We start from the raw sequence: 20,990 nt of genomic DNA on the forward strand, positions 1-20,990 counted from the left end.
TTACTTCACCTTGATAATGCAAAACATGATTAACCTCTAGTTCTTTTTTCTCTAGCACATGATAGTGATGGAAGACATGCTGAAAGACTTTCTTCTTGGAGAACACCTATTATTGGTTGGTAATCAGGTGAGTTATGTATGGCTGGAACTTAGAGGGTCTTTCACCTTCTACACTTTAGAATTACCTCAGAGCATCAATCACCATTCAGTCACTCATCAAGTTATGTCCATTATACCTCATAAAGGTTGACTCCTCTTTCCCACATCTGTCACCTTAGCCCAGCTCACCATCATCTATCACGTGGGCTACAGCAGTACTTTGCCAATATAGCTCCACCCTAACCTTACTCCTATTCTGATCTACTCTTTGCTCTGCAGCCAGATTGATACTTGTCAAACTAAAATCTGACTAGGTCTCTCTTTTTTGCTTAAATTGGCTTCCCATGGCTCTTACCTATATTCTTCAGTATCTGGCTTCTGCCCACCTTTATAGTCCTAAGCCTTGGCTCCCTTTCTCTCACTAGGTGGTAGCTTGAGCCACTCTGAACTACCTTCAGTTTCTTATCTCTGTCCTGGTCCTTGGTGCATGCTCTTCTCTACATGGAGCACTCCCAGTCCCCTTCCTCTATCCCCCTCCTCTACCTCCTAAGGGGTCTTCCCTTGTCCCTAGCTGAATAAAGTTTCCTCTGCTTCTTCATCCTTCTCTCACACTCTAGTGGTAGTCATCACTCTAATAATGTTACTCTGTTTACATATAGAATGATAGTCTCTCCAACTCGTCTATGTGATCCTCAAGGACCGACGACATAGTTCTCTTACTTGTCTCCGTATTCTCAGTTCCTAGAACAATGTCTGCTACATAATAGATATTCAGCAAGTGTTTATGGAAGCAATGGATGGATGGAAAGATGGAACATCTTCTGATGTTCCCCAATTGAATGATCAGATTCATGGTGACCAACAACTTTGGTTTTTTAACTTGGTCTTAAATTAACAAAAAACATTCAGAAGGAGTTTGGTCTTTATTTTTACTTTTTTTAAAAGTTAACAAAAACAATACATATTCTTTATATATTTAGCCTCTCATACTTAGAATTTTAAAGGGTTGATTTGTTTTTGTTTTTTTTAATTAAAATGAGCCAGTTGAATGGCTTACTGATTGAGTGCACAGGTTTAGAGGTTAGCTGGCTAAAGGTACAATAGGAACCCTTTCCCAGATGGCTGTGACTGTGATGGCAAATTGTTTATCTTACCAAGGCTCAGTTCCCTGATATCTACCCTGGAAATAAAAATAGTATGCACTCGGGTAAGAGACACATGAGGCAATGCACAGAAGAAACCTCACACAGTGCTTAGCTCATAGTAGGTGCTCAGTTAAAATTAAATCTATTTCACTGTGCTTTAAAAAGCACTTTAATATTTTCTTGTTTCATGTTTTTCTAAATAAGAATTAAAAGAAGAGTGATGAATTTTTCACAGATTTTTTTGTTGTTGTTCACTGTTTCAAGACTCTTACCTACCTTTATTTACTGAAAAATCATTTTTCCTGATGAGTATCTGTACCAGAGTGGAAGGATGGAGAGCAGTCAGCAGTCCAGTATTCAGACCTTGATTTCAAAACCCAGGAAGGCAATTTTTCACCTATCTCTAAAAAATAGTGACTCTCATCTCACGTTGAAAAATGCTGTTATATAGCCGAGAGATTTCACGAACTTTTTAGAAGTGGTTAGACCCTGGTATGCTCAGTGTGTCCTTTTCAAGATTTCTGCCTGAATGGCCTTAGACACAGACTCTGCTGGTAGTAGCAGACCAGCATGACAAAGAGAGTAGACCAAGAATATATAGAGCTGGGGCTTGAAGAACAATTTTGCCTAAGGAGCAGGCTTTCAAAAGGAAGGTCCCTAGAGGTCAAGCTATGATGCAGCTTTTAAGTATTCTAGATTATACTGATTCCATAAGGGTTTAGTGAGTGGGATGCAGTAAGAGTTTCTTGGCAAAGGCAAAGTTTACATTGAGCAGATATAGAGTCAGGATTTCACAAGAGTTGTCTAGGTTGAAAGGTTAAAGTTAGAACCTACCCAGTAACCAGAAGGACAGGAGGCATATTCTAACCTCTGGGAGACTGAGGAGAGCTCTGCAGGATGAGGGTGAGATTGAACAGAGGTTTGTTTCCACTTTCTGATAAATGAAAAAGGGGGCAGTATGCTTTGAAATCACTCTAGAGTGCTATATGAAGGCTGAGAAATCCAGTATGGTACCTCTAGTCTATTTCCAGTCCCAAAGAGGAGAGCAAGACAGTAGACAAAGGGCAAAGCAATGGGGTAGAGCGAAGAGCAGCGAGGTACATGCCTAGACCCCAGCATCTGGTGAGGATAGGCGATCCCATTGATTTTCAGGCTTCCCTCAGGTTGGCTCAGCAAGCGCTGGGCAGAACTGGCACGTTGGGGATTCTCAGGAGGAGCAAAGTGGAGGCATGGGGTATCATGAACGTCTCTCAATGGCTGCTGTCACAAACTGCCCCTGCCATCAGCAGATCACAGTGTTTTGCCTTATTTTGTCCTTGTTCTGTTACCGTCTGCTTTGGAGAAAGAAAAATTGACAGAGAGAGATTGTATTCAGTATAAATGTGCTGTATTTTATTGGCCTTTTTCATATCAGAAGAGTTTTTTTGTTCATTTATGATAAACCTCTAAGACCATCAGTGTCATTTAATAATACCAATGTTAAAGGCACTTGCAGATTTACCGAATAAATTCTGCTCTCGTGTCCATGGAATTATCTCATGAACAGGACTAACCCTTTTAGGCTGTTGTTTGATGTCCTCCTGTCATTTGATGTCCTCCATTGTCTGATCCCACTCGGCTCACAGCCTGTCTCATTCCTCCCCTCAAACGTTTGTCCTCAGATAAATTTAACACTGTTTTCCAAACATATCTTCTTATCAGTGTCATATCCCAGCCTTTGATCTTACCAGCACTCTCTTCTTTCCTTCATATTTGCCTTTTGAAATCCATCCAACCCCAGAGGGGCAATGTGCTATCATGGGAAACCAGAAAGCTGGGAATCCAGAGACCTGCTTTCTCATCCAGACTCTTCAATTCTCTAGGTGATATTGGGTAGATTGCTATTACTTTTAGTGGGCTTTTTCTTTCTTTTTTTTTTTTTTTTTCTTCTCCATCTGTCTCTCTTTTTTTCCCCTTATCTGTAAAATGATGGGATTGGAATTGGTATTTCCTAAAGTCCCTCTGGCTCTAATATTCTATAATATGTTTCTTTAATAAAGTCTTCCTGAACACAGGCCTGAAGCTTTGGCCCATTCCCTGAGCTGCTATAGCAGCCCAGTTATCGATTTCCTTTGGCTTCTCGTAGACTTATATATCTACCTGCCATCTCTCTACTAAACAGAAAGCCCCTTGAGAAAAGCCTTAGTGATTTTTGACTAGCATACAGTAGACATTCAACAAATGTTTGCTGAATAAATTACTGGATTTTAGAGGCCTACCAAGAATAGAGTCCTAACTGGTAGGTAAAATGAATTAGAAGTAATATGAATTTAAAATTCCGTTTTAGTTGGATTATTTTCTGGAGAGTCTGAAACATATTGACTGAATTCTTTATTTTGTAAATTTGCAAGTTTCATCAGTGAAGGAAACAAATAAATTAGGATCTAGGGAATGCCTACTTAAGAGAGTGAATAGTTAAGTGGCCTATTCAACTTAATTAGGTTTATATGTTGACAGGATCAAAGATTGGCAGCATTATCACTAGGACAGAATAATGAAATAGTAATATTTTTAAATTTATAATAATAATTAGATGCTATTTAGAATTCACCTAATTAAGTGACACTTAATCTTGTGCATGCTTACATTTATCAGGTCAAGGGGTAGAAATTGAACCAAAGTGACTAGTTAAAGTCTAAACAGAACTTTTTAATTACTTTCGCCAATTTCAGTTCCTTTCAAACTTGTTTTCAAAAGCTAACATTGGTGTTAAGATCTTAGCAAGATTCTATAGCTTGACTCCTTTTCTCCCCCAGCTCTATTAACATATAATTATCAAAGTTGTAATATACTTAATGGGTACAAGGTGATGATTTGATATGTGTATCCATGCTGACAGGATTCCACCCATCTAGTTAATTAAACACATCCACTACTTTACATATTTTCTGTCATCGTAAGAACATTTAAGTTCTCCTCTCTTAGCAAATTTTATTAGGCAATACAGTGTTATTAAACTAGGTCACCAAGTTATACATTAGATCCTCAGAGCCTGTTCATCTTATAGGTGAAATTTGGTACCCTTTTACCAGCCTCTTCCTATTACCCTATCCCTACCCACTTTTCTACTTTTGTTTCTGAGTTTGACTTTTTTTTTTCTTTTTTTTAGATTCCACATATAAATGATACCACATAGTATTTGTCTTTCTCTGTCATATTTCACTTTGCAGAATGCCCTCCAAGTTCATTAGACTCTTGGCTGCTTCCATTTAGTATGTACAAGGGAGTTTAAAGCCACCTGCAGTACTTGTTGGCAAATGCAGAGTAAGAACCCCATGGAGATGTATTTTGCTGAAGATGGAATGGAGTTTCATGTTGTTTCCTCATGCTTTGCCTCAGAATTCTGATCATCTAGATTTCTTTTTTTAGGAATGTGTGCTTTTGCAGCCATCAAAACTCAGACATTTCATCAATAGCTTTGAAAATGTCTTGCTTCATCAGTACCTTTCAATATTTCAGCACCTCAATATTTTATGCACCTTCTCACTTGCACTCTTGTTTCTATCTTCTGAAGCAAAATAATGAGAAAAGGAAAAGGATAATAAGCAAGTAGCGGTACAACTGGTAGGTTGAGGACTGCTGACTCTCATGGGGCGATACCACTGGTTTTCGCTCAAATGCAAAGTGACAAGTGGGAAAATGCCTGTTTTAATCACATGATTTTTTTTTTTTAAGATTTTATTTATTTGAAAGAGAGAGAGAGCATGAGCAGAGGGAGAGGGAGAAGGTGTGGGAATGATAGAAGTAGACTCCCTGCTGAGCAGAGGGCCTGATATGGGCCTTGATCCTAGAACCCCAGGATCATGACCCGAGCTGAAGGCAGATGCTTAACCAATTGAGCCGCCCAGGCACCCCTACATGATTTATTTTGAACCTAAGTAAACTGTTTGTAGCAATTGATTGAGCTCCTTTCTTTCTCTTTCTAAAACATTACATAATGATTTCTCAAAAAAAAAAAGTTAGAAGTTAAGCTTTGGGGATTAAATCTTAGCAGAGAAACCAGCAGTGGGTTGTTGGTATAATTAAGTGATAAACTGCGATGAATGTCTTAATACAAACTATCTGTACATACATACGTCTACCTAACCTTCTGTTTGCAAACTAGAAACTGGCTGATGTCCATGAAAAAAACTTTTTAATAGTTGAAGTTATATAGAGATGCCTTGACAGATTGCTCTATTACCGGGAGCAGCTTTTACAATGAGGAAATTCAAGAGTTAAGTGGTGATCTTGAGGTCTTTTAAGGTTTCTCATCTTTATAGGCCCAATCCCACCTTTTCTTTCTATATGATACTGTCTTTTTGAAGAAATCTGATACTAGACAAGATTTTATAACTGTTGGGAAGCTGAAAACAGTTCCATAAACATTACTTATCATAGCAAAATTAAGTAGCTCACATCTTATTGGGTGAAATAAAATTGATATTTTTTATCCTTTCAGTTTTCTATGTAGGATTTTATGGCATAGCACAGCAGCTTTCCAATAAGAGAAACAGAATTGCTGCCTGTGAGCCAAAAGAGATATGTGCCTGAAATTACAACATCTGATGGTCTGTTAGTACATAATGCTACATATTATAGCATGACTTTAGTATACTGCTACACTCATTATTTTCTACTACTTTAATTATAATATTACATGTGCCTTTTGTGGAATTAGGAGTTCTCATGCTGGCTTTTTTTCTTTTTCTTTTTCTTTTATTTTTTTAAATCATAGCATGAGTTTCTATTTATTTTAGCTTTACTGAGAGGGAAATAAATGCCTATTTTGTTTTGAGTCGATGATACTTCTGTCCCAACTCTACTGGAGGATAAGCCTCTTTCCTTCCCCTGTTTTCTTTTCTTTTGACTTATAGAGCTATATTCTATTTGATACACAGAATGCTGATTGTGAATGTTTTGGGTGATAGAATCAACCCATAGGTGCATAATTTTTATTATTGTTTACAAACTCCCTAAGAATAAACTAAGTATTTATGTAAGAATGCTTGAGTTTTGAGAGGCAGTTGCATTTTATCAGATATTTGAAGGAAGAGCTATTCCAGCAATATAGTGTTCTAATATGCTCAGGTATCTCCTTACATAAGAGTTATTTTTCTAATATGCAGCATTTTATTTTAGAAAGTAAAAATTTAACCATCTCTATATCATGTTAGATCAAATTGCAAAGCAAATCATCAAATTTTAATTTTACTAATGAACATAAAAATTCACAATCACTTCTAAATGAATATAATCCAGTAATTTGCCAGATTTGTCTCCTTCCTTCTTTCCTTCCTTCCTTCCTGCTTGCTTTCCTTCCTTCCTTCCTTCCTTCCTTCCTTCCTTCCTTCCTTCCTTCCTTTCTTCGAGCCATCCCTTTGTATCATTTTACCAATAATAGTGGTGTGGTGAAGTTTTCATACTTAAGCTCTCCTTGTATTTCACAGTTCATATTTTTTGCCCTTATCAAAATTCTATTGTTATGTCTTCCTTATCTAATAAAAAGTTAGCTCTGGCTGATTTTTACATGAGATGTCTTTTCTATCCCTTACTTTTCATGTGCTTCATGTTTTTACAGTACTGGTTCTTTAGGTATTCTTTTCAGTTCCATCATTAGAAAGTACCTCTTGGGCAACTGGGTGGCTCAGTGGATGAGCATCTGCTTTGGCTCATGTTGTGATCCTAGGGTCCTGGGATCGAGTCCTGCATCAGGCTCCCCACAGGGAGCCTGCTTCTGCCTCTGCCTATGTGTCTGTCTCTTATGAATGAATAAATTAAAATCTAAAAAAAAAAAAGTACCTCTTAATTTTATTTTCCTGCTAAAAGTTATAAGTGGCTCCTCCTTGCCTATGAGATAAAATATCTTTCGTACACAGACACTCAAAACAGACCATGACCTGGATCCAAACTCCTTTTTATAATTTTAGTTCTTCCAAATTTGAGTTTCTTACCCTCCCTGAGTGAGCCAGCCCCTTTTGTTCCCTCAGTCATTTTTCATATTGTTTGCTTCACACCGTGCTTCCCTTCATCTTTGCCAAGGAAAATCCTGCCAGTTTTCAAAAGCTCAGATGTTTCTTCTTCAGTGAAGCCTTTCTTAGTCTTCCTCAAATAGAAATAATCTTGGGTTTTTTTTCTGAAATTTTATAGTATTTTTTCACTCTTTTAAAGTTGTGGTATGTATTTGATTTCATATATAGTTGAATTATAGGTTTCTTTTGAGTAAGGGTTAAAAATGGTAATATACATTTTATAATTTCCAATTTCCTATTTTTTTAAAAAATCATCTCTTTTAGTTCTACAACAACCTTTTGATGCAAAATCTTTATGTTTCACATCTTACAAATAAGTCTTCTAAAACTCAAAAAGGTTAAAATATTGCTGAAGATCCCATAGCTAGTTAATGGCAGAGTTAGGGCTCAGACTGCCCAAGCTCAAACTTCTTTTTCATCATAGCACACTATTGTTTACACTAGTTAACAATAATAGTAACAGCAACAACAGTAATACTATGTAATTGCTAACTATTGTTGAGTGCTTATAGTAGACCAGGGACAATGCTTCACATCCAGAGTACAGGGCATTTTATAACTTTCTACAAAAAGTAGAGTATGTAATGAACCCCTTTGTAGCAGTTACTTAGCTTCACAGTTAACAGCATATTGTCCAATTTATTTTATCTATTCCCCCAACGCCTTTTTTATGTTGTCTTTTCATACATTATTCTTTAATGTAATAAATTTTTCTCACAGATATCTCAGCATTTATTTCTAATATACCCATAATTCCATTATTGCACCTAGCAAGTTGATAATAATCCCTGGATATACAGATACCCTATTTTCAGTTTTCCTCAGTTATCTCCAAAAGTGTCATTTTACAGTTGGTTTATTCCAAATCAACATTTAAACAAAGGCTGCTAGTTGTATTTAGCCGATGTACCTCCCAGGTCTCTTTGAAAAAAGAAAGATATATCCTCCTGTTCTCTTTATCCTGAGAGGTGCTAACAAATTTTCATGAATAAAAACATTTTATTCAGAATTATACCAATATTAATGAACTTCTGAGGAAATATTGTCTAGAGTATATTTTGTGAAACCAGTTATCTCCCTGGTTGATGTCATAGTACATCAAACCATATCCATTTTTTTTCGAGACTAGAAACAATTGCCTTCTTTTCTGATCTTCATAGCCTTTGACTTTAAGATAATTATACACTGGGAACATTAGTAAAGTGTATTTAGTGCCAACTAAGCAGAACTCTATGCACATTGTTACTATATGATTTTGTATAATTCTTTGTATCTCTTCCATTTATTAATCATAGGCTTACTGTGATCATGGACTTAGTTTTTCTCCTGGTAAAGTCATGTTTGTTGAATTATTTAATATTGAGAGACTGTGAGTATTTTATTACCAAAATTAAAGGATGTGTGAATTCTGCTAATTAATAATTTGAACTGAGCCCTGGCAGGTTGCTACCATGTGACATCAGAAATATACCACGTTGCCATGCCAGCATAATTGGCTAGTGTCTGGGAAGGGACTGAACACTTTGTCCAGAAACCTCCTGCCTGTAGTACCCAGCTGGTAGTGGCAGAGAATTTGATAACTAAGTATGCTGTGCTTCTAGTAGCTCCAGCAACCTGAGAGTCCCAAGGCTATGAAATACTTGGGGGACATTCATCTTTATTTGATATTAAATTATCTTGTGTCCCTCCTCCAACCCCTTAGTGAAGTTGCTTGAATTACAATGTGGAAATTCTTTACCACTCTGCCACCTTCTCTTTAACATTTACTCTGTTGATCCAGTGTTTCCTAGTGATTATTTTTCTTGTTCTCATTCTAAATCCTTATTTTGTTCTTGCGCATACACAAATTCTATCTCCCCCACGATGTTTGTCATGGCTGCTTTAGTCATACCTAATGACCAAACTAGCAAAGATTATACCTTTGCCATTTATAGCAATACAGTATCTCACAGAGAAATTACAGGGAAGTTGATTTTATCATTCCAGTTATGAATAAATAAATAAATAAATAAAAATCTAAAAAAAGTTTTAAAAAAGAAAAAGAGGTTATGACTCTGACAGAAAGCCTTCTAAGTCAGGGTGTTTTCGAGCCATGCAAACTCGTAGTGCAGTTAAAATGTGTGTCTTCTCATCTGACTTCTGGGTACTGTTCCTTAGCTCCGTGACAGGGTGGACATTTGTGCAATTGTTTTGGATGGTTTACTATTCAGTTTTAATCGTTTTTTTCTCACTGCCTAAGTAATGTATGTTCACTGAGAGAATTTGGAAAATAAGAAATTCCCAGAGATTGATAGAGCAGTAATCTCACATTTTATCATGGGATTACAGAATATTAGCATAAAACAGCATTTAGAGATCAGCTTGTCTAGGCTCTCTGTAGTCAAATGAGCAAATCTAGGCTCAAGATGGTGGTAGAGGCCTCCATCTGGAGACACAGGAAGCAGAGTGCGTAATCCAAGTCTCGTAACTGCTAGTATATTAATTGTGTTTTCAGGTGGAAGCAAAGAATTAGAAAGTTTAACATTCGATGGAAATTTTAAGGTTAAACAAAAAAAGGTAGCCATAACTTATTTCTCCTGATTTTACTCTAATATTAGTCTATTTTTTTTTCTGTAGTCGGTAGTTGTTAATGACATTCATATAGCAGTTTTTTAAAAGAAATAATCTGTAAATATTATACAAGCTGATCTAACTGTGTGAATGTTATTAAAGAATTAGGGGGGACTGCAGTGAATGCCCCAAAGATCAGGCAAACGTGAGGAAAGCGAGCACTGGTGGTGGTTAGCACTTGCCTTGGAGTCCATTTTAAAAATTACTGCAGAAGGGAAGATCCAACCTGATTTTCTCACTGTTCTCCCTTCTGAGCCTTGGATTCTATATAGGGCGTTCCTGGCGCATGATTTAGGCCATGATAACCTTGGAGTGACATCAGGATGTAAACTCCCATGTAAATCAGTGCAGGGAGGTGACCTCCCGACATTCTCTTTTGCAGTATAATGAAACAGAGCACAGCCCAGTCTGTTCACCCAGAATGGATTTGCCCTCAAATCCCACTGGGTGCCGGGTTCTTAACTACTTAGAATTTAAGTTTGCTTCTCCCCAAAATAGGTACATGACCTCCTCCTCACATGGGCTGGCATGAAGATTCAAGCGATTAAGCACTGAAGGGGTGTGCATGCATGCGGCAGAGCTTCCTCCTCTTTGTCCGCACAAAGGGAGCAGAAGCTTCCTGGAACAGCTTTCTACCTCCTTTAGCAAGAGCATGTCGCATGACCTCCCTTTCCTTTCTTTCTTTCTTTTCTTAGATGTTAGTGGCGATGCCCCGCAGGTTATGTGTGAGGCGCTGGTGAGAGGCATGCTAGCAGGGGCTGATCCCGGCCACCAGTCCTCTTGTCGAGGCACCTGACACGTTACTAGAGGTCAGTGTGCTGAGTGCTGTAAGACAACACTTTAGGAACCCCGAGGAGGAAAGCCTGGTGCTCAGAACAGAAGGAGGGAATAGAATGGGAGAGTCAGGCAGAGCTTCCAGAAAGTGAGACATCTCATAAGAACACTAAGGAGTGAGTAGGAGGTGGCTGGATGCCGGAAGGATGGGCTCTTCTCGTCAGAACGAAACACATAAGTGAGGGTGTGGAAGCACAAAGGTTCTGGACTCTGTTGGTTGGTGAAGAACATGTCTGAGTGAGGAACACCTTAGTGGTCAGTCGGTTAATCATCTGCCTTCCACTCAGGCCATGATCGCAGGGTCCTGAGATCAAGTTTTCCATGTGGGTCTCCCTGCTTAGGGGGAGTCTGCTTCTCCCTCACATTCTATGCCCTCCCCCCCGCCTTGTTTTCTCTCATTTCTCTCTCTCTCTCATGCGCTCTCAAATGCTTGCTGTCTCTCTCTCTCTCTTTCTCTCTCTCTCTCTCTCTCAAATAAATTAATTAATAAGACCATGTTTGAGTAAAACTTAGAGGGCTGACATAGCAGCTTGCAAGTTGACCTGCTATGGCAGGGATCCTTCAACATTTAAGTCCCAGGACACTTACTCTTAGCCCAAATCCCATCCCTAAACTCATCTTCTCTTGCCTGCTCTCCATTCCTCCTTGGATCTTTTCTCCTGCTCTTCTTCTTTCTTGCCCTCCCCCTTAATACAATACAGATGGCATTTCCCAAATTCTGTATGTTCTTCTCATCCAGCATGCCAAGCCTACAGCATTTTTTCTTTAAAGGATGTGACTGCTAATCTCTCTGAGGAAACAGGATAACTAAAATAATAAACCTGAGGAATTTTTAAGAATCTCAGAATCTTTCAAAGTCCTTAAAGTCATGGTCCCTGATCTTTTCTCTCCCAGAAACTAGAAGCATGTTTCCGTCCTATCCTCGGTTTGATTCCCATCTGTGGGACATGATATATTCCCTGCTTCTCTTATTCCTGTGGTTAAAGGGCCATCTGACTCCTACCTCTGTGAAGGTCCTTGTCTCCGGTATATTGTCAGAAAGAACAGAATGAGAACAGTAATGTAAAGAAAGCACCATTCTCATGAGACAATTTGTATTTTTTCGGATTTCTCACTCCACAGCATCCTTTTCCCTTTTTAAACTTTCACTCACTAAGTATTATCCTCAATAAGAGTTAATAATGATGTAAAAATGATTTCACACTAATTTCTATTAAAGAATACACATTTTACATACAGAATAATGACAACATTAAAAATTCACAAGAACAAAATGAATATGGTAGCAGATTTGTTTTAGCAGTTGCACTTTAGGTAATGTTTTGTGTTTTACATTTCCCAGTGAGGAAAATTAATATGTGTAACTTTTATGGTAGAAAACTAAGATACTATTTATGTATTTATTCAATTAAATTAACCCTGAGGATTTTCTGTTCTAGGCAAGAACTATGATTGGAAAGGGCACATCACTGTAATTGTTCCTTTTTGCTCAGGATATTTACAGAAATTCCTTCTGAGGTTATGCTTTTAGCATTTCCTCGAAGGAACTATCCGAGCTGTTAAAATGAAGTCAGAAGTGACCTGATGAGATCTTGTTTTAGAAAAATAACAAAACAAATGATGGGTTGGCCTGTTGTGAGTCCAGAGGAAGGACACCAAATAGGATCTTTTCTAGGAGTCCAAGCAAGATGATGGGCTGCCCTTGAGAAGTGACAGTGCATTGGAGAGGAAGGAGCAGATATGGGAAGCAGGCACTTCAAAGTAAACAAATCCAAAATTAAACTGCCTTTTTTAAAACTAAACTTCCCTCCCCCACCCAGTAAATGCACTTCTCCTCCCCTGTTTCATTTGTCAGTAAATGGCACCGCCTTCCACCCTGTTGCCCAAAATAGAAACTTTGACTTCCCTATCTCCTCATCCCCACATCCAGTCCATCACCAAAGCCTATTAGTTCTTTTCCCTAAATATCTCCTAAATCCCTCCATTTCTTCTCCTCAGTTTAAGCCACCATCATCTCCTATTTGTTTAAAGAGTTTCCAAACTGCTCTCCTGTGCTTTCTTTTTTGCTCTCTGCCAAATCATTATACCAGCATGATTTTCCAAAAATCAAAATCTGATCCTATGACCCCTCTACTTCAGTGGCTTCTCAGTGCTTTTTGGAAACAGTCCAAACTCTTTAAAGTGCCTTCCAAGGCTTTGCCAGGGCTAGACCCTGCCTGCCATTCTTGTGCTGTTTATTACCACCACCTACCTCGTACCTGCCCTAGCCTTTGACTTCTCTCAGACTTGTCCGGTGTTCCAGTTCATGATTACCCTCAAGTCTTTACACACACTGTTCTCTCTACCTGAAGCATTCCTCTTTTTTCTGCTTCCCCTTTACCTCCTTGATACCCCTAGTAAACATCACTGTGTGTGGTGGGTCTTCCTGAGCCCTTTGCTAAAATCTTGAGGCATCTTGGATGTCCCATAGCAAAGCATGTATTACAGGCCAATCGATTATGTTTGCTTAATTGTCTATGTTTCCTACTAGACTGTAAGCTGTGAGTGTGGCCATGGGCTGTGGCTGTTTTATTTACCATCATATCTTGCTCAGCAAGTACAGTTCCTATAACATTATGTGTTAAAACAGTTGATGGATTAGACAAGAGAGGGGGAGAAGATAGGAAGGAAAGAAAGGAGGGACAAGAAAGAATCAAAATGTTTCACAGGTAGAGACTACGCAAGTTCTAGTGCCTTTTTGAATGATACCATGGGGAAAAATAGAGTAGTTAAAAACATTCCAAGATTCATTCATTGAGCAGCTGGGTACATGGTAATACTCTTATACTTGGATTAAAAAGAAAAAGGAGTAGGTTTGGGTGACAGCATAATGAGTCCAGTATGAACATCTGGTGCAGAAGTTCATTTGACAGTTAAGAATAGGGGGTCTCAGCTGGAGCTTAGGAAAGAAGTGTGAGCCATGTGTGACGATTCCAGTTATGGGAATGAGTGTGATCGCCCAGAGAGAGTATATGGAGCAAGAAGACAGCTGAGGTTGAAGTTCTAAAGACCCTAACATAAAGAATACAGCAAAAGAACTCCCTAGTGGCAGCTGGAGACTTCACGTCACATCCTACATTTATGGGACTGTAAGCCCCTAAAACAGTGTGTTGCTCAGGAACAGTCTGAAAAGACATGGTTGATTCAGTAACTTTGGAAATGGCGGGGGGGGGGGGGGGGGGGGGGCGGGGGGAAGGGAGCAGGAACTCCTGATAGTAGCTTTTCATGATTTGTTTCTTTCAGGCAGTCCTCACATTTCTGACATTACAATGCATTTGTGATACATGCTTTTCTCTAGATTCATTGAAATTAACAGAGGTAATGTATTAACAAACACATCTTACTCATCTAAATGTATCTATTTAAAATTCTGTTTGTTGTAGCATGCCATTTAAAGCTTACAGAGCTTTGTAGTATATGTGCAAGTGTGAAAATATTTTCCTTCTCTTTGTTTCTATGTTAGGCTTATACTGTTTTCAGGAGAAATCCAGTTAGATATCAAAAAGATTCCTAGGGCAGCCCTGGTGACTCAGCGGTTTAGCGCCACCTTCAGCCCAGGGCCTGATCCTGGAGACCCAGGATCGAGTCCCATGTCGGGCTCCCTGCATGGAGCCTGCTTCTCCCTCTGCCTTTGTCTCTGCCCCCCACCCCTCTCTCTCAGGAATAAATAAAATACTTAAAAAAAAAAAAAGATTCCTAGAGGATGAAATGATCCATTATCCTTACTTTAGTGTGTTTGTCAGTTTGACAGTCAGCTCCGATAACTGAATCTTTCGTAGGTGAAATGTATAAATTGGATCATTTGCAAAAAGTTGCCCAGTTTTTACAAGTCTATAACTCATCACAGTTTCTTGTATTCATTATCTTTTTTTTAACATGTTCACAGTTTATATCTTACTGGGATTTATACCCTTTTCTGGTATTTTCCAAATTCTCTGTATTTCATTCATTCATTGGACAGATATTTATTGCATGCATGCATTTTTGTGTCAGACTCTGTGCAAGGCTCTGGGGACATAGCAGTAAATAGGCCTGGGCCCTGGCCACATGGCACTTTCAGTTCACAGAACAGTGGAAAGAGACTTCAAGTGAGTTGTCACACATACAAATCTCTCTATGCTTAAGAAGGAAAATACAGGTGAGTATAGGAGATGAAGAAGAGCCTGACTTACATAGGGAGGTAGTAAAGGCCTTTGTGAGGAAGGGAATTAAGGTAACGAGTGAAAATGGCTACGATGATGAGTGAGAGAAAAGCTCCCTAAAGGAGAAGGATGTGCTTGTGCAAAAGCCCCTGAGGTAGGAAGAGTTTGGAATCTTTTAAGGACTGAAGGAAGTTGGATGTGACTAGAACGGTGTTTAGGAGGAAAAGAGTGGCACAGGAGGGCTGGAGAGAAGGGTAGAGCCGCTGGGACCAGACAGCCCACAGGAAGGATTTCCAAATTAATTTTAAATGCAGTGAGAAGCTATTGAATGGGGTTGAGCAGAATGACACAATCTAATTTATCTGTCAAGAATTTACTCTGGCTGCAATGTGGGAAATACATTTTAAGTACCATGAATGAATGTAGGGAGCTCCGTCGTGAGACTTTTGCAGGTATGTATTCTTGGCGTACAAAGTATGGTCCTCCGGCCAGCAGTGTTGGTGCCACTTGGCAGCATCTTAGAAATGCATAGTCTCAGATCCCACCCCAGACCTACTGAATCAGTCTGCATTTTAACAAGATCTCAAAGGTGATTCATTCCCTCATCAAAGCTTGAGAAGCACTGTTTTAGACAAAATATGACATTCCTTTGGTTTAAAATGATTCTGGAGAAATTTGGCAGACATAAGATATATTTTGGAGGTAGAAACGAGAGGAATTAGTTATGAATTGAGAGGTAGAGTGAGAAGTAGTGAGAGTGGCTGGGCTTTCTGCCATAAACAGTTGTGGAGATGGAAACATCATTAATTCATTTGACCAGTAGTTCTGTGTCTACCTTGTGCCAGCACTGTTCTACACCCTAGCAATACAGTGGTGAACAAAATAAGCTTCTCAAGGATCTAACATTTCCAGGCTGGAAAAAGGATAAGAAGTAAATAAATTGATAGAATGTTAAATGATAATAAGTACTTTGAAGAAAGAGTTAGCTCTTGATTCTCCTCTAGAAAAGAAGTCTTCCTCCCCTAGCCTTTCCCATCTTTTTGCTCAAGGAATTATCCAGAAGTAATCTTTCATCTTTCTTTTTCCTTTATCCTCCCATATCTAATCCGTCAGCCTGTTTTATCAACTTTACTTGCCAACAACTTGAATATATCCTTCTCCATTTATACCTCCCTAGCCTAAACCATCACTGTCTCTCACCTGGACTCTTGCAGTAGCATTCTAACTGGTTTCCTAGTTTCCATTCTTACTCCCTCCCTTATCATTCACTCTCTGTACCTAACTAAAGTGATTTTTTTATTATCTGTATTAGTTCATGGCACTTCTCTGCTAAAAAGTCTTCCAGTGGCTCCCCATCTCATGGAATAAAATCCCATTTCTTCACCTGGCTTGTAAAACCTAGTTGATTAGGCCCTACTTATTTTTTTTTTCTAGATTTATTTGTTTACTTTATTGGATTTTTTTTAAAAGATTCACTTATTTACTTTGAGAGAGCGTGCACAGAGGAGCAGGGGGAGGGGCAGAAGGAGAGGGAAAAGTAGACTCCCTGCTGAGCAGGGAGCCTGAGGTGAGACTCAATCCCATCAACCTGAGATCACAACCTCCAGCTGAAGGCAGATGCTCCCCCTACTGAGTCACCCAGACAACCCTTATTTGTTTATTTTAGAGAGAGACAGAGATAGAGCAGGAGCAGAAGAAGAGAAAATCTCCAGCAGACTTCCCGCTGCTTGCAGAGCCTGACACAGGCTCAATCTCAGGACCCTGAGATCGTGACCTGAGCTGAAATCAAGAGTAGGACATTTAACCAACTAAGCCACTCAGGTGCCCCGCAGCCCTGCTTACTTTTATTTCTTTATCTCATACATTCTTTTCTCACCCACAGCACTTGAACACACTGGCTGTTCCTCAAATATCCTGAGTTTATTTCCACTCTAGGAGATCGGCTGTAGCAACTCTTCCTGGAATGCCCTTTTTGTAATCGTCATAACACTGGCTCCTTATCATTTAGATTTTAGCTTAAAGTTACTTAAGGAAAGGTCTTCATTTCTAAATCAATATTGATTACCACCCACTCACTATTGCCTTACCCAATCTTAATTCTGTATAGAGAATATCACTTTTTGATAACTTTATTTACTTATTTAATGGTCAATTATACCTTGATGCCTTTCTACCTACTTTTCTCATCTACCTTCCAGTCTGCCTCCAGACTCTTGAAGTGGAAGTTCCTCCATAAGAGCAGAAGAAACCTTACCTGTGTTTTGTTCACTGCCATCTCTCCTGACATATGCTAGCACCCAATAAATGTTTGTTACTATGTTGAATGAATAAACAATCTTCTGGATACAAGTCTCTCCTTTTGTCAGTCAGCATATTTTGCATATTATTGCCATATTGACCTTCTTTAAACATTGATTTCATTGTGTTTCTCTCTGATTCAAGGATGTACAATGGATTTTAATTGCTTGCTACTGACTGTGTGTGCTTCATACCTCTGTTTTGTTTATTAAGTAGTTGGTAATCATTCCAGTCCCCTTGGTCTCTCTTGCATCTATCATCTTATGACATATTTAGTGGATCAAAGAGAAGAGAAAGATTTTAAGGCTATTAGAACCTATATTTATAGGGGGCTCCTGGCTGGCTCAGTCAGCAGCAGAATCAGACAGGCCTGGATTTGAATCCCAGTTCCCCTGTGACTAGCTGTGTGACCATGAGCGTGTTGCTTAGCTTTTCTGAACCTTGGTGTCTTGATTTGTGAGTCTGTAGTAATCATAATACCTACCTCATAGAATTGTTATGATGATTAAAAGAAATAACACATGCAAATACTTAGCATAGAGTGTGGCAGGGTATAAGAAATCAACAAGTGTTATTTATTGCTAGAACATATGATACATGGTAGTTAGCTTTTTAACCACTTCTATTCTTCCCACACAACCCACTTATTAAAAGAGTCACATCCCATTAATAGAGTATTCCACTTCTAGGTGAAAACTTTAAAAAGGGGAACTAGCATGGGAGTGGTTTCCATTTGTAACAGTCTGTCTTCTGCAAAAGGACAGCAACTCTCAGCACCAATAAATGTTAAGGAAATGAGGACATTCCTGGCAAAAACAGATATAGTTGAGACTTACTAATAAACCCTGGTTATAATTTAGGTTTCCACTGTTTTGAGGGACTGGAAAGTGGGATAAAAGGAGAAGAAATGAGTGTTTAATTAAAACAGAAGTGCAGTATTATATTAATCTGCCTGTAACTAAAAACCATACTTCCAAGGAACTGATAAGAAAAGTCATTTTTTTATACTTACTTTATTGCCTTTGATGCCATTCTTCAAATCTGCAATGGTTAATGTTGTGTTGCAATGTCTATACTTAAGTATAAAATTACAAAACTGAAAAAACAAACTGTAGAAGCTAAAAATAATTATGAAGTCCCTTTAAAATAAGACGAGTGTGTTTAGTGTATTTGATGTAAATGAAGCTAGTGTATTTAGAAGTAAATTTGTTAACAATCTCTTTATGTCATAGAAGCTGTGCATATTTGTTTGCTATATGTAAACATATATGTGTGGATGTATGTATGTGTATGTTTTCATTAATAGTGAGCTGAAACAGTACGCACTTTGAGAAAATAAGTTTTGGCAAAATATTCTTCTACTTTGTTTTACTTCCACAAAAATTTCTTTTTATTTAATGTTCTCTATGTAATTACAGGGTGTAGGAAAAAACAAGATTGTTGACAGATTCCTTCACCTGCTCAACAGGCCCCGAGAATACATCCAGCTGCACAGGTAAGAGTATAAAACCCACAGGCTCTTGAGACTTAATTTAATCATTTATTTTCTCCCAGTGCAATTTAAAAATACTTTCTTAAAAGCCCGTTTTATAAACCAGTTTCATTTCTTTTCCTCCTGTCCTTATCCCTCTTCTCCTTAAAAGGCAATAAAACATTGCAAAATTTATTTTTTTAGTGACTAATGCTTTATAAACATGAATTAATAGATATTTTGTGGACAGAGAGTGTTGAACATTACATTCTAGGAGCAGATTTCATCAACATAAAGGTTCTTAAATTAGAATAAAAATATGTAGAAGCTAAGCCCATTCACTAACAGGAAGCTAAAATAGCTCACAAGGAGAAACAATAAACTATATGATCTCAGGTATGAGGTAAAGGACCAAAAATGTAGAATAAGTTATTAGTCTCCTTGTCTTCCTTATAAACACTCTGGATTATTTAGTTTTTTTGAGATCAGAATGCTGGTTCAGGGACAGCTTTTAGCCAGATAGATATTCTAGACATCAACTGTTTCTAGCTTTATCAATCAACTTGTTCTAAATCTTCCTAAGATAAAAATAAGTAGTAGATCTACTACCAAAATAGAGAGAGAGACAAAGACAGAGAGATGGAGAGGGGAGAAAGAGAAAGAAAAAGAATATACCAAGTAACCAGCAACTTAAAACTAGATTAAATTGTTATTTTGATCCCAGGAGATAAAAAATATTGTGTAGTGGAAATAACATTGGATTGATTCACAGGAATTAATTTCTCATTTGGGTCCTTTCATTATGTAATGATATGTTCTTGAGAGAAAAATATAGGGGAAAAAAAGGCAGAATTAATAAATCATAGAGGAAGAGAAGAGAACCAATATAAAGCTGAGGGATTGTCAGAAACTCCGTCTTAGGATTTACACCGCTGGCTGTTATAGAGTAAGTGGCACCAGATTAGTCCTACCATCGTAAATTACAAAACTGTACAAGACTCACAAACACTAGGAAATATACAACTACCAGAGATCTGTGAGCTGAACAAGTACCAGAGCTCCCATGTGGTTAGGAGCCTTCAGTCCTGGTATTCAGAAGATACTCTGTAAAGTCTGTGCATTAGAAATAGAACCAGTCTATCCCTAGAATAAAAGCTACTCTATGTCCATCCTTAATAAGTTTAAAAATTAGCCTTGAGAAAACACAAGGATGCTTGCTATTTAGTAGTATTTGAGAAGTCTTTATTTCTCATACAGAATGACATTAAAAATTAAGGGGATGGACGTTAGAGGGGAAATGTCTTTAAGAGGTCAGTCTGATTCAAAAGTCCCTTAACTGGTTAGCCAAACAAACTTAACATGAAATGAAGGAAGACTGCAAAATCTATTAACAACACATAGCATTCAAAATGACAAGCATTCAATAGAAAATTACTAGACATACAAAGAAGCAGGAAAATTGGTCAACAGAGCTATGACAGATGGTGGAATTAGTAGCCAGAGTCTAAAAACAGTTGCCATAAATATATTCAGGCATTTAAAGGGGGGAAAATGAGCATAATGAGGGAGTAATTAGGAATCCTCAATATAGGAATGGCAACCCTAAAAAGGTCTCACATATGAGCAATTGGAGACTCAAAGGAAAAAGAAGGAGCAGAACAATATTTGAAGATATAATGGATAAATTTCCAAATTTGATGGAAAGCATAAAATCACCAATCCAGGAAACTCAGTGAATCTCACGCAGGATAAACAGGAGACCAAAACAAAATACATCATGCTCAAATTGTTGAAAATTGAAAGCCAAAATCTTTAAAACTTACAGAGGAAAAAAAGACATATTACATACAGGAGAAAATGATAAAAATAACTGCTGATTTGTCATATAAATTAAGCCCACAATTCAGCAAAATGATTGTTTTGAAAGTGCCAAGAGAATGAAAAAAGTGAGTGTAGACTAGTGTATTTGGCAAAAAAAAAAAAAAAAAAAAAAGTCTTTGAAAATAAAGACATTTTCAGATAAACAAAAGCTGAAAATATTTTTTCACTAACAGACCCTGCATAATATAAACAAATTACAGTTCAAGATTTTCCATGAACATGGATACAAAAAAAAAAAAAAAATCTTTAAAGATTATCAACAAATCAAATTCAAGAATATATAAAAAGGATAATACATCATAACCAAGTCGGTTTTATCCCAGGAATATAAGGCTGATTTAACATTAAAACAAAACAAAACAAAACTGAAACCAAATAATGTAATTCATTTAATTTACAGCATAAGGGAAAAAACCATATT

At 37.9% G+C, this 20,990-nt stretch overlaps 1 protein-coding gene across 2 annotated transcripts in view; it reads left to right on the plus strand.

Moving 5' to 3' along the window:
- Positions 1 to 20,990, plus strand: part of VWA8 (von Willebrand factor A domain containing 8) — a 354,557-nt gene that overhangs the window by 160,843 nt on the left and 172,724 nt on the right. The window contains exons 19-21 of one of the 2 annotated variants that reach the window (XM_049099336.1): positions 56 to 127; positions 14,021 to 14,095; positions 18,636 to 18,712. In XM_049099336.1, coding sequence (XP_048955293.1) covers positions 56 to 127; positions 14,021 to 14,095; positions 18,636 to 18,712 — 224 coding nt within the window. The remainder of the gene's footprint in view (positions 1 to 55; positions 128 to 14,020; positions 14,096 to 18,635; positions 18,713 to 20,990) is intronic. The other variant, XM_035704343.2, reaches the window with a different exon arrangement.

This window comes from Canis lupus, chromosome 22, assembly GCF_003254725.2.
Source record: "Canis lupus dingo isolate Sandy chromosome 22, ASM325472v2, whole genome shotgun sequence".
NCBI classification, from domain to species: domain Eukaryota; kingdom Metazoa; phylum Chordata; class Mammalia; order Carnivora; family Canidae; genus Canis; species Canis lupus.